We start from the raw sequence: 12,938 nt of genomic DNA, 5'->3' as shown, positions 1-12,938 counted from the left end.
ACTACTCAAATGGAAACATGACATAAAAGAATTTGACGTATTGTTATCTTCTTTACAAGTGTTTCAATAGCTTAAAAAAAAAAAGGGAGAGCCAGGGCCATGTGACCAGCCAGCTCTGCAGAGCATTAGCAGTGCTCTCTAGCCCCCAGTATGGGCACTACTGCTTCAGAGTTTTTGTTATGCTAAATACAAAGTAATAAGGGTTGAAAGTAGTGTAGTGCCTCATTCCCCAAGGCAAAGGATGCTTTGTGTCTGCGTATTTACTGTAAGTTACAAAATATACTTTTCTCAGGCAAAACTGCATTAATTTAGCAGAAGCATTATTTTACTAATTCTGTTTCTTCACAGAGCTCATCCTGCAAAGCAAGCCCTGGAAGGGATCTGCTGACAGCTTGTGGAAAGGAGTTAGTGATTGTGGCAAACAACAAACCTCTGCAGGATCACAAATATCAGTCAGACTAGTAAAACATGCATGGAGCTGTTGACGAATAGCAAATGGCTGTGGGGAGGAGGGCTCTTCCTTTGCATTTATATTAATATCTAAACTTATGGTTCAGAAGACATAGGAGCACAGAATGTGAGCTACTCCATTGTAGCCCTTGGTCCTGCATGGTATAGCTACATCGGAGACGAGGCAAAAAGTCCTCAAAGAAGGATAGACTGATCTTCATCTTGTGATTACTGGACAGAAGAAAGAAATAAAAGCCAAACTGGAATAAAATGCCAGCTAAAGGCAAATACTTCTTTAATGACAATGAAGACTGCAAGATAACAGACCCACTTTATGGGAAGTACTGCTACACAAGTCAACAGCAACCACTTCTTCTTCTTCTGCTCTTCATTGCAATTACTTTCTGCACTACACTAATTATTATTTTTTTTGTTAAACATGTAAGTTGAATCACTTGTTCTTGCTTTGTACCGTGTTGTGTGATTGAAGGAATGTGTATCAAAACTCACAAACTTGTTAAATATATATTTAATTGAACTGTAACTCCTTGTTTCAGTATAGTTAGAGTTGTGAAGTTAAATGAAGAACGAAGGAACACTGGAGACTGAGAGTGTGTGTCCAACAGCCCCCCCTTCCCCCCTTCTCAAAAATGATTTCTTGAGTGTCAGTTGGAAATTTATGGAAAACAATTGTTAGTGAGTGTGTGTGTGTTTTTTAAAAGCAAATATAGAAACTTTGCTAATTCAATTTTCTTCCCTCTCGGCATTTACAAACAGGAGTTGCCCACACCTGAATGTTTTTCAGAAGTGGTCCTCTTCACTCAGCAGAGGTGCTCAGCCCCATAGTAGCTTATGCCTAAATTTTAATTGAAGCCCCCAGTTCAGTTCATAGCCAAGAGAATCACAGTGGCTTAATTTTTTCCTGCTAAATACATTACAAATAATATTTTACCAGAACTAGAGGTTCAAAATGATTTTAGAGTAACAGGTGCATGTGTACACATTATTACATAAAGTTTAGAGAAATATAATTTTTTTTTCTTTCAGCCTTACGAGGAGTTTTCCTTTTTCTGGAATATTTGTTATGTGCACAGACCTCTATATCTGTCTGAAAAGTACATCTACTTTCATTTTTATAGAAATAGCCCATTCACTTCAGTGTAATATGATGATGATGATGACATAATTGTATTGATGACATTTAGCATTTTTAAACTTATTTTTACTGATTTTCCTCTTTAATAACATGTCTTGCTTGTTTGTTTGCTTGTTTTTATCAGGAAGCACATCATCATCTTGCTTTTGTTATTACAGTATGTATTACATTGGTAATATTTGCAATCATCTACTTGCTTGTATGCATTGAATCGTTATTTAGAAGATGGCTGAAATTATTTGGAATTTTGATTTGGATCTGCTTCCTAACCATAGGATATGTGTCTGTTTTTGATACTGAAGGTCAGCATTCATTCTGTGCATGGGAACAGGTATGTGCTTCCTGTTTGTTCGTACACTGACATTTAGAAAAGATACCTACCAATAGTTTATATTTTCTAACAAATGACATTACATAATATTTATTGTTTAGTTTTAGGTTAGCTACATCCCTAAATCAGTTCTGTTGTTATTGGATTGTTAAGATGACACATTTTTTTGTTAACTTTGGACCTGATCCTGCAAAGACATATGCAAGTGCTAACCACAGATCTGTTGTACTACGCTGGAACAGTGTGTAAAGTAAAAAATCTGTTTAAACCTTGCAGCCTTTTATTTTTTAATGGAATTTTATTTTCCTTCAAGCAGTCTAAATTGATTATTTGCCTTGAATGCATCTTTGTTATTAGTGTGCTAGGAAAAAAATGAACATAAGAAGTTTTTTTGAAAAGAGCTGGGTGTGCCCAAAGGAAAATGTTTTCAAATCCAGTAGAGAGGTGAAGGGAACAATAAGAACTAATGACACATCCTGGCATTTCTGGGTGCGGCTGAAACTGATTACTTGGTATCTGTGATCAGAAAACTGGCAATTTTATGATGCCAAAAATATGTGTAGGAAACTCCTCCTCAGCTCTGATAATGTAAGCAAGAGCGTTTTTAATGAAATAAAAATCACTTTTAAGTGTACAGACTCCTGTCTCCCACTTCCAAATGAAGAAATTAGAAATTATTTATTAGACAATTAAAATCTGTTTTGCATTATGGCTGCAACCTGGCAATTTATTTGCTGTAAACTTCAACTACTGTCACTATACAGTAGTTTAAGATATCTAGCTTTATTGTTAAGACTTATGTCTCTATATTTATTGCTGAGCTCCACTCTTCTGAGTCTTGACATTTGGGATATATTTAGTAGTGAAATCAATTAAAAATTTGGGGGGAAAAGTCTCACTTTAGCTATATGACAAAGCAGAATTTGGTCATTGAAATATATTTTTGCTCATTTAACCAAAACAGTCGTCTCATTCAAAGCTGCGGGATATTATGTGAGCTAATATCTTTAGCTTGTTTTCTAAAATTGAGACAATATAATAATAGTAGGTCAGTTGGAACAGTAAATTTTTGTCATTTGCCTCAGGGCGTGACTAAATAATGGCATATATCAGTCCCTTGAACAAGTGAGCCACCTCATTAAGAACATGCTGCTGGCATAATTGCATCTTCATTGGGGCTTTTGTAAAATAGATCATTTGTGTTTCATACTTCCAAGCAGAATAGCTGTACTGGCAAGTTTTTTTTAAGAGGAAACCAGGCTTGAAACCCCCATTAAGAAAGGAAGCTTATACCTGAAGCAGCAGTTGTCTGGCCTTGAAGTTTGTTGGAAAATCTAGTTGGAGACACTTGCAGCGTATCTGACATAAACGTGTGATTTAGATTTATATAGGTTCTGTATATAGGGAAATCAGGGTGCATTTTGTGATATCTAGTTATGCATTTTAAATTTGTGTTCATGTGCAGTAGTGATTGTTCCATTGTGCTGACACCAAGAAAGACTGTTTGGTTTTAGAATCAATAAAATGTTGAATAAATGTGCATGCAGGATGTGATGGCATTAATATTAGATTGCTGACTTGCAGCACTTGAGAAATTTGAAGTCCAGGCAGATATTTCTGTCCTTGCTTTGTACTTTGTTCCTGGTATGTAATTCTTACGTCACTTCATTCATCTGGTCTGCAAGCAGCCATAGGCATTACATATATGGAAACCGCTCCTTCTCCCCCCTTCCCAAAATAGTACTTTACTTTAAATTCGGTGCACTCCCATGCCGAGCCCAGCAGGGCATTAGTTGCACCTGGCTTTCCCAGCGTCTATAGATGAGGCACCTTCATGGGGCTTTTTTGGTACTTTGCGTTTATCTCATAGCTGATTGAACTGGCTATTAGATAAAAGCACCAAAAAGCCCTGTTGAAGCTCCTGATCTATACAGAAGCCGTGGAGCTGCGCTAAAGTAACATACTGCTGCTTCCAGTAAAGCTTCCAGTGGTTTGTTGGAGTTTTTTTTCCACGTCTGTCAGTGTCCTATATGCTCAACCAAAGAAGAACTGGGGAAGTTAAGGATGAAGTGCCAACTTTAAACAACTGTCTTGATGTATTTATGTTTAACCTTTGCCCAATGCCGTCATAGCTTTTATGGATATAGTTGCCCTTGTGACCTGAATTGTTCAAGAGTATTCAGCCTAAATAAATGTAAGAAGGTTGGTCTTATTTTTGCTCTGTAGTGACTGGCAGGTACCTGATAACAGTTTTTTTTTTCTTTTTCTTTTCCTTTTTAAAGGTGCCATTCTTTCTATTCATAATATTTGCTGTTTATACCATGCTACCTTTTGGGATGTTAGAGGCTATTATAATCAGCATCCTTTCTGCGGTGTCCCATATTATAGCCCTAAGCATTGCGGCATCTCATGTTCTACCATTTAAAGAGTCCATTGTATTTCAGGTAAGGAAATGCTGGTTGTTTGAATATTCAAATATCTTGGATAGTATTTCCATTAGAGATAGGCATAGATTGCAAAGTTCAGATACAGGTCCAATATTCCATGTTCTGAGATATTGGCTTGGGTCCACATCCTATTTGTATGCTTCTCTTCAAGGAAATTACAAATGATGTCCACTGGTAAATATTTGCTTTTTATATATGATTCATCTATGCATTGTGACACAAATTAAGGAGACTGGAAAGAAATGTGCAAAAGATTTAAAAGAATCCGCATTAGCAATATGTAAAAACTGGAAGGGGGGGTATTACCAAAAATATTCAAGACTTACATGCACGATACTGAATGAATGATATTTTTACGGTGGAGAATGCTCCAGCAGCACATCTGGATTTTTGAGACAAATGCATGAGAATCGTAATTCTATTTCAAGTGAAGGATCAGGTTATAGTAATAAAGATTGTATAAGGTTTAAAAGCTCTTTGATGAAAAAGAAAAGTTTTCAACTTCATTGAACTTCATTGATTCCATGATTTTAGGAGCTTATTATGCTGTAGCCTTTATGTAGGATGTCATATGAAAAAAATCCTTAGTTGCTTAAATTACTTGCTAGCAGTGCATACACACATCTTAAGTTGACTTAAAATAAGGTGATTTAAGTAAGTTGACTTAAGCCACATCGGAGCATACACACGTATAGCTCCTTGACATAGCAGCAGCCATCTTGTTAGCCCTCCCCTGCAGTAGCCTTGGTTGCAAGGTAGGTGTCACTGCAAGCTGCAGCTGGGAGGCTGGGCTGCCCCACCCCTCACCCTGTCACTCAGGGCAGCCCAACCCCTCCTTCTAGTCTCTTAAAGGGACTGCCTCACCACTGGCTGCCTCTTACTCAGGACAGAGATGGTCTTAGCTGGGGGTGGGAGCAGCTGGCCTTCATGCTGCATGTGCCTTTAAGAGCCTGAGCACGTGGCAGAAATGTGGCTTCAGGCAGTGCAGGTGGTGGAATAAGGAAGCGATTGCCCCAGAGGCTCATGGGGCATAGGAGTGTTGGAATAAGTTAAGTTGGCTTAAGTTGGCTTAGCTGACACGTACTTTAAGTTGACTTAGAGTCTACTTAACTAATCTGACTCAAGATAATACATGTTGGAGACATATTATCTTGCGCTGCATTTAAGTCTATTGTGCTCCACATATGTGCGTATGCTTTGATGGTTAAGTTGACTTAACTGTCAGCAAGTTAGTGTGTGTGTGTGTGTGTGTGTGTGTGTGTGTGTATGCACTCTGGGGCCACATGTGAGCATGGATGTGTGTTTCCTTGGGGACAAGAAGCAGTGGCACACCTTATGCCACTGCTGTTTGTCCCTGGGGAATGCCTGTGCCACGCATGCTCTGGCATGCGGCAGGTTACCCCAGGTGGAGTAGAGGAGGCTGGGTCTAGCAACTGTGCTGGCCCCAGCAGCTTTACCTGGGATACTGGGGGCTGGGGAAGCTACAGCTGCAATACTCCTGCAGCTGGGAGCCTACCAGCAGTTGGAGCATAGCTCTGGCCAGCCAGGTGCTAGTTTTGGGCAGCATCTGCTGCCACCATGTGCGCAACCCCGCTTTTTTTCTGTGTGGGTTTTTTTGACCCTGGGATTTCTTGGGGTCAAAAAACCCCCCTGCACTGCAATGTAGCAGTGTGGAGAACGCTTGAATACGTGGAGTGTGGCACCACCGTGCTCATCTGGACACCACCTATGAGGACAAGTAGATCAAATGTAATTCCTTTTCTGAATGAGTGAGCATTTTCATTAATGACTGGGACAAATATACTGTGTCCTATTAAACAGAGTGCTTTACTTTTTGTTATAATTTTATCTTGATCACGGTGAAGGTCTAGGGAGTTTGGCATATGTTCTGCACTCAAGTTGTATACTTCTAAAAAGAAATTTCAGATTGTTGAATGAATGTGACATAATTTCTCAGTGCCCTACTGGCTTCATGTAGTACATTGCTAGAAGGAGCACAGATAATAGAAGGATGAGTATGGTATAAGAGCTTTTATAGAATATAGTAGAAATTAGCACTGAATACTTCACATTTTTTTATTTGTAAGGCATATGAAAGAAGTGTAGCCAAAAGATACACATATTTTTAAAATTATAATGATATAATGAGGGGTTTTTTTGCAAGTAACTTTCTTTGTCTTTACAAAGAAAATCAGTTACAAAGGTTTAGGTAAATTCTAGAATTTTACATATGATAGTTTAAAAAATTAAATTACAAGATGAAGTAAATATCTAAAAGGAAAGAACTTGATAATTTGATCTAAAGTAGGTAAAGCTACAGTTGCACCATAGATATCTGATTTCCAGCTGTCCTTTTGTAAGTTTTATAAGTGCAATCTTTTTGTCTGCTATCTACCCAACCCGCTGTCTTTTTCCCCTTGTGGGCTTAATCCCTATTTTTTTTTAACTTTACAGTATGTTTTCAGGCTTCATGTTTGTTTTAATTTTGACAAAAAAACAGATTATAATACTTTTTTCCACAAAGTGACTGCTCTTTGCTCTTGCTTTGTTGTGTAACAGTATTCTTTAGGGGTGCACTGGTAGAGATTTTTGGGGCTGGTACTGATAGCCAATTTTTAAGGAACCATATTGTCTGATACTGATCTGATTTCCAATACGCAGCCTGGTAACCAGTGTGTGGCTGGTAAGTCTGTTGTGGCAGAAGAGGTGGGGGAAGGAAGGGGCATGGCAGGGGGGCAGATCAAGGCCCCTGCAGTGAGGGAGGGAGTGGGGCTGGAGCAGGTGTCGCTGGGGTGGGGCATGGCATGGTGTGGGAGCCGTGGCTCATCTGGGGGACATGGGGAGGCAGAGGCAGCTCCTGCCACTGCGTGCACCCCAGGAGGGCACAAGGAGGGGTTGTGCCCCCTGGTTCTATGTGGTGCGAGCTGCTGCTACAGGCTGCTGCTGCAGCCTGGGACCGGGGCTGTGCTGGGCTCTTCCTGGTGGAGGCTGGGCTGGGCTGCACTTGGGGCAGGCAGTGGAGGCACTGGGAGGGAGGCTATGGTGGTGGGGAGGCACTGCAAACACCCCAAAATTCACCGTAAGCCCCCCTTCCCAGTGCTGTCATCATCTACTCTTGAGTGCAGCCCCAGCCCACCCACCCCCCACACTGGGAAGAGCCCGCTGACCCAAGCTCGCAGTGGCAACCTGCCCCATGCAGATCTAGGGGCACATGCCTCCCCTTCCTTGCTCCCCCGGTGCCCTCCCAGGTTGTGCACAGTGGCGGGAGCTGCTCCCTGCGGCCACCCCCCTCCCCCCCGGATGAGCTGCGGCTCCATCCTGCACCCTGCCCTGGCTGGGCAGTGCCTGCCACAGCCCCAACCCTAGCCCCCCACCCTCCCTCACCGTGGGGGCCCTTATTTGCTTTCCCCATGCCTTTTCCTTCCCCACTCCCCTTCTACCACAATAGACTTACCTGCTGCATGCAGCTCTCCAAGATGCCAGGTTGTGCTCCTTGCTGCCTATGTGTTGAGCTGTGGCTGTGCACATGCACGGGGCATTTATTGGCCACGTTATTAGCCACATCAGGCTGATTTCCGATGCAGTCAATTTTCTTTAAATCAGTGCTGATCTGATATCGGACCGATGTATTGGTGCACCTCTAGTAATCTTATTTGATTGTCAGTCTGGTGTTAGTTAACAGTAGCTTTGCTAGGATTATCTATGAATCTTTCTTGTTTTATGATCATGTTTACAAAAAAAAAAAAAGGTTTTTCAGTTGTCTTACACATCAGGAGGAAACATTAATTACTAGTCAGTGACACAAGAGCTGTATTCTTTTGACTATTTTATTATCTAGACAACATACCATTTGTGTTTCACAGTCAGCTCCACTTGAAAGGTAAATTAAGCCCTTGTGTGAGGCCTCCATTTGGATTATTTTCAGTGTTTAAAGGGAAGAGGAAGATCCATTTGATCTATAAAGGAAGAATTTTTTATTAGATGTTTCCTGCGCTCAATCATATTTTTTTCCCGAGGTAGTGAAGCATTTGAGATTGATACAGATTTTCCATGAATGAGAGGAGGGCTGTTAGGTCAGGCCAAGGCATTTTGGAAATTGTTGGCTCTAAGAAAAGACTTCTTAATAATTTTGTATATTTTAGGCAGGTGCAGGCAATTATTTTGGGCGGAGGGCCACTTACTGAGTTTTGGCAAGCCATCGAAGGCTGCGTGCCTGGCCGCCAGGGGGCAGATAAATATTAATTTTCTAAATTCTTTAGGGGCCCTGCAGGCTGGATAGAATGGCCTGGCGGGCCGCATCTAGCCCGCGAGCCACATTTTGCCCTCTCCTAATCTTAGGGCACAATGTGGAAAAAAGCTAACCATGATTTCCTATACTGATGATAGGTGTGCTTCCAAAATCAAGGATGTTTGAGAGTGCTCACCTCACCTTTTGAAACTGATTTGATAATAAAAGTGTTATTTTTTAAATCCCCTTTGTACTTTACATGGTTTAATCATTATCATGCTTTTTCTCTTTTGTATTGTACATCAGGAACACCAGCCACATTTGCATCAGTGCTTTAAGAAATTTTAACAAATTTGGGGCACCCTATCAAAGAGTGAAAGCATGCATCAGTTGATCCCTTCCCAGCCAGCCCTCCTTTCCATTCCAAGGCCAAGAGGCTAATTTTTCTTTCCTGTTACAGTTTTGGAGTAACGGCTGTAAAATGTATGCCTACAGCTAGAAATGATCACTTTCCTACAATCAAAAGAGTAGGGGGGAAAAAAAGATAAATCTGAATTTGTTTCAGCATAATCTTGACAGACTAAACTGTTAGCACCAGTCCCTTCCCCTTGGAGGAAAAGGAGCAGGAGTCTTTTACTGCATCTCTTTGATCACGTGGCAGATTTAAATAGAGAGTGAATGTCAGCCTGATTTTTGGGAAGGTGAAGGAAGAGGTTTGTGTTCTCTAAACTAAATGCCTGTGTCTGGGGAAAAAAAATCAGGCATTTCCTAACAGCAATTGGTACGTACCAACACCACCTTACCAAAGCATTTTCACAACCACTTGGCTAGCACTACCACTTGTCTATCTTGCTGCTTTTAAAAAAGATAAAAAGCTAGAATAAGGAGTTCACCCTCAGTGATTCGTGGATAGCACATTTTTTATATGTACAGGTCATGTCTCATTAAATGAGATACCTCTCAATGACCTTACTTCCTTTCCAGATGAATGTTTGTGGTAGAGTGAGGTTACTGCTCTTTCTAACGTTTGATATTCGTTCCATTATTAGCAGTAGATGTGTTTTCAATGCACTAATCACAGTCCAGAGCAATCTCTGTGGATTAAAAGCTCCCTTAGTAACTGAACTGGGGGTTATTCTAGACAGTTTCTCTAAAAGCAGTTAGCTTGTATCTTCAGAGTGATTTTGAGCGTCTCGATTCTTAGAGGCCGTAGGTTCACAGGTTTGAGACTTATAACACCATTTGCAACTCATGTGAAACTTGTCATCTTTAAAAAAGTATGAGACAACAAGTACCTCAGAATTGTGGCATTTGGGGGTAAAGAAGAAAGGGAGATAAAGATAAGACTGTTCAAGCTATATACGATAGCAGTGTAAATGTATATTATTTGTGTATGATTGGTTTTACAAATTAATTTGTTCTGCATGCTAGAGAAAAGATTTGCACATGGAAAATAATTCACAGGTATTCCCATCTTTATATTTGATATATCAATGTTAAAGACAGACCTGCTGGAGACAGAGGGTATATTTTTAGAAACATTAATTGATGTAAATGATAACCAGCAAATCAAAAAAGTCAAACCTGGCCTGTCTACTACTTTTCCCCAACCCTGCTTTGAGGGAGAGGGTTTGTGCAAGGGAAGGGGAGGAAAAAAATATTACTACTTGATTTCTTTTATAAGTCCTAGAGGAATGATTGCTACACAACCTGCACATTTCTAAATAACAGTGAAAATTGACAAGACTTTGGCTAATTTCGCACTTCTCTTGCTTGGCAAATTATAAGCAGCATTGGGGCTGCTCTTTGGACAGCAGTGCAGCAGTTTATTTTAGTAAAGGTGACCAAAGATAATCTTCACAAACATATGGACTAGATATATATTTTTTAAATGACTTCCTAAATTCTGCAGAAATTCATGGCTTAGCTTTCAGTTTCAGGTATGGGGCAAAGTTTTCCCCACTTGCTGGGGATGAGTGAATTTTCAAGATCAGCTAACTGGATTTCACCCATCCAAGAGATTGTATCCCATAAAATAGATTGTTTATTGGCTGCTGTAATTAGCTCTTTATTCAGTTTTCTTCTAGATAAGCCAGTTCTTCTTTGCTGTTTAGATGCTTCTGTTAAAAGGTGTAATCTTAATTTACTTGAATCATGATATATATTGAATTTCCATCAAAATGCATGTTAGTCATTTTAATTTCTTAATTGCCTTAATTTTCTGATCCTAGTTTTTAAATCATGCCTGTTTCTAACAAGATCTTATATTTTCTACACATTTCAGCAAAATAAGTCCTTATGTATAATTTGCTTTCTTTTTGTGGTACATTCGAATTATTTATGTTGCATAATTTTAACATATGACTACTCTGGTATTGCTCCGAGTTTAGGTAACACCCTTCCTAGAAAGGCCTCATTATAAAGGTCTGTGCTGGGAGACCATAAAGAGTGTGGGTCTTCATTTACAAGGGAGGTTACCAGAGAAGGTTACAAAAACAGATACACATATACTGAAAAGAGTAAACCTGTTATAACCTGTCCTGGAGATTTGCTTACGTACTGATCAAACACAGGATTAACCTGGGTATTGTGAGATGGATTCATCTGAGATATGGAAGTCAAGGTGCACACTTTCATCCATGCTCCTAAGTACACAGTCACATTTGCTTATGTCTACCAGTAAGCAGGTAGCATTATTTGTCCCCCTTTCTCCATACTTCTCACATCAAAGCACATAGGCCAATATGTTGGAGCAGAGCTGTTCTTCTCCTTAATGTTTGATTTAATTAGATAGTTACCACCAGCTGTTAGCAGTTTTAATCTAATAAATGTTGATTCTAATAAGCATTAACAAAGTAAGAAGTCTGTGTGGAATTCCATCCAGAAATCTGTATGGCTTTGGTATTTGGTTGTATTTTACTCATTGTCTTACTAGCTAGAAGAAAAACATATATGTACACACAGATTATGGTTTAAGACTTCGATTCCAATAAGCATCTCTCTGGTTTTATAAAGGAAGGCACTAATGAGTGGGGGAAAACACGAACGTCAGGATTTTGAGGTTCAATTTGAGGTTTTAATTCTAATATGCACTAATTCTATTAAGCAGGGATCTAATTAACAGGTGGACACTAACTCAGTGAAACAATTCCAACCTGCTCCCTGTCCCAGAGCTGGCTATTCCAAGGGGTTCCTCTATAGATTCATCTAATAAACAGCCTAAACCTACCTCCTTTAGATTGTGGGTAATGGTAAAGTTAATGGGCCATAGCTCTCATGATGAGACAGTATGGCTCTTACATTGTCTGTCTTTTCTTAAAGGGTTCCAAGTGCCATTTCAGGAGAACTCAGTCATACTGATGCATGTGCTCATTGGGAATTTTCCCAAGTTAGTTATATACAGATTTATGTTTTTTAAGATCACTATAATAAAAGCATTCATGTTCTGTTTAACAGATACACACTGATTAGTGCAAAAAATGTGGTAGTAATTTGCTTGTGTGAAAGGATGAGAAAAATGTAAATGTTTTGGTATGTAGTAGCCAAAAAACATCTAATATCACTTCGGTACGTAGTGCCAACTGGTGACTGTTCTGCAGTACTTAAGTATGTTTTCTTCCCTTGCAGTTACTTGCCAATGCTGTCATTTTTCTCTGTGGTAACTTGATGGGTGCATTTCACAAGTATCGAATGCAGGATGCTTCATGGGATTTGTACAGATATACTTTGAAGTGCATTCAAGTCCGAATGAAACTGAAGATTGAAAAGAGGCAACAGGTGAGTGAAAGATCTCTTACAGGAGTTACATGTCATCTTTTGAGTGTCGAATATAATTTTGTAAGGTTTGCGATGGATATGCACTGACAAGCTCAAGCTGATCCCTGTTACACACTCTTCTTGTCAAAAACAATTGTGACACTGACAAGAGAGAGAGGAAATTAAGGGAGCAAGCTGATTAATGTATGACTTGTCTTAATAATAATTAAAACCTGTAAATGGAAAGGAGTTCCAAAGACTGAATTCATTCTACAATGTATGTCTGTCATGTACAAGTAACATGTTGCAGTCCTGTTGTGCTACCAGAGGAATGTGACCGATTTCTTTAGTTATATCAAGTTGTATTATTGTAGGAAAAGAATGTCAGCAATTCAGATAAAAAGAAACTTTTTAGGTTAGTACAGATGAAAATTCCTTTGAAGTTTATTTAATTAATAATCCTACTTTCTTTAGTCAGTTGTCGGATGTTAGAAATTCTGTAGTCTTATTCTCTCCTTAAAGAGTATGTTCCTTGCCTCAGAAAATGATTCTCTACTAGCACAGAAATAG

General features: G+C 39.6%; 1 protein-coding gene across 1 annotated transcript in view; it reads left to right on the top strand.

Annotated features, from left to right (window-relative positions):
* Positions 1-348: 348 nt before the first annotated feature.
* The window catches only part of ADCY7 (adenylate cyclase 7), a 62,138-nt gene continuing 49,548 nt past the window's right edge, over positions 349-12,938 (top strand). Inside the window, exons 1-4 of the mRNA XM_019497500.2 lie at positions 349-891; positions 1,731-1,937; positions 4,220-4,381; positions 12,240-12,389. Coding sequence (XP_019353045.1) covers positions 721-891; positions 1,731-1,937; positions 4,220-4,381; positions 12,240-12,389 — 690 coding nt within the window. The 5' untranslated portion in view covers positions 349-720. The remainder of the gene's footprint in view (positions 892-1,730; positions 1,938-4,219; positions 4,382-12,239; positions 12,390-12,938) is intronic.

The sequence above is a fragment of the Alligator mississippiensis genome, chromosome 10 (assembly GCF_030867095.1).
Source record: "Alligator mississippiensis isolate rAllMis1 chromosome 10, rAllMis1, whole genome shotgun sequence".
Taxonomy (NCBI): Eukaryota; Metazoa; Chordata; order Crocodylia; family Alligatoridae; genus Alligator; species Alligator mississippiensis.
Note: the sequence above shows the minus strand (reverse complement) of the source record. Positions and strands in the feature narration are given on the sequence as shown.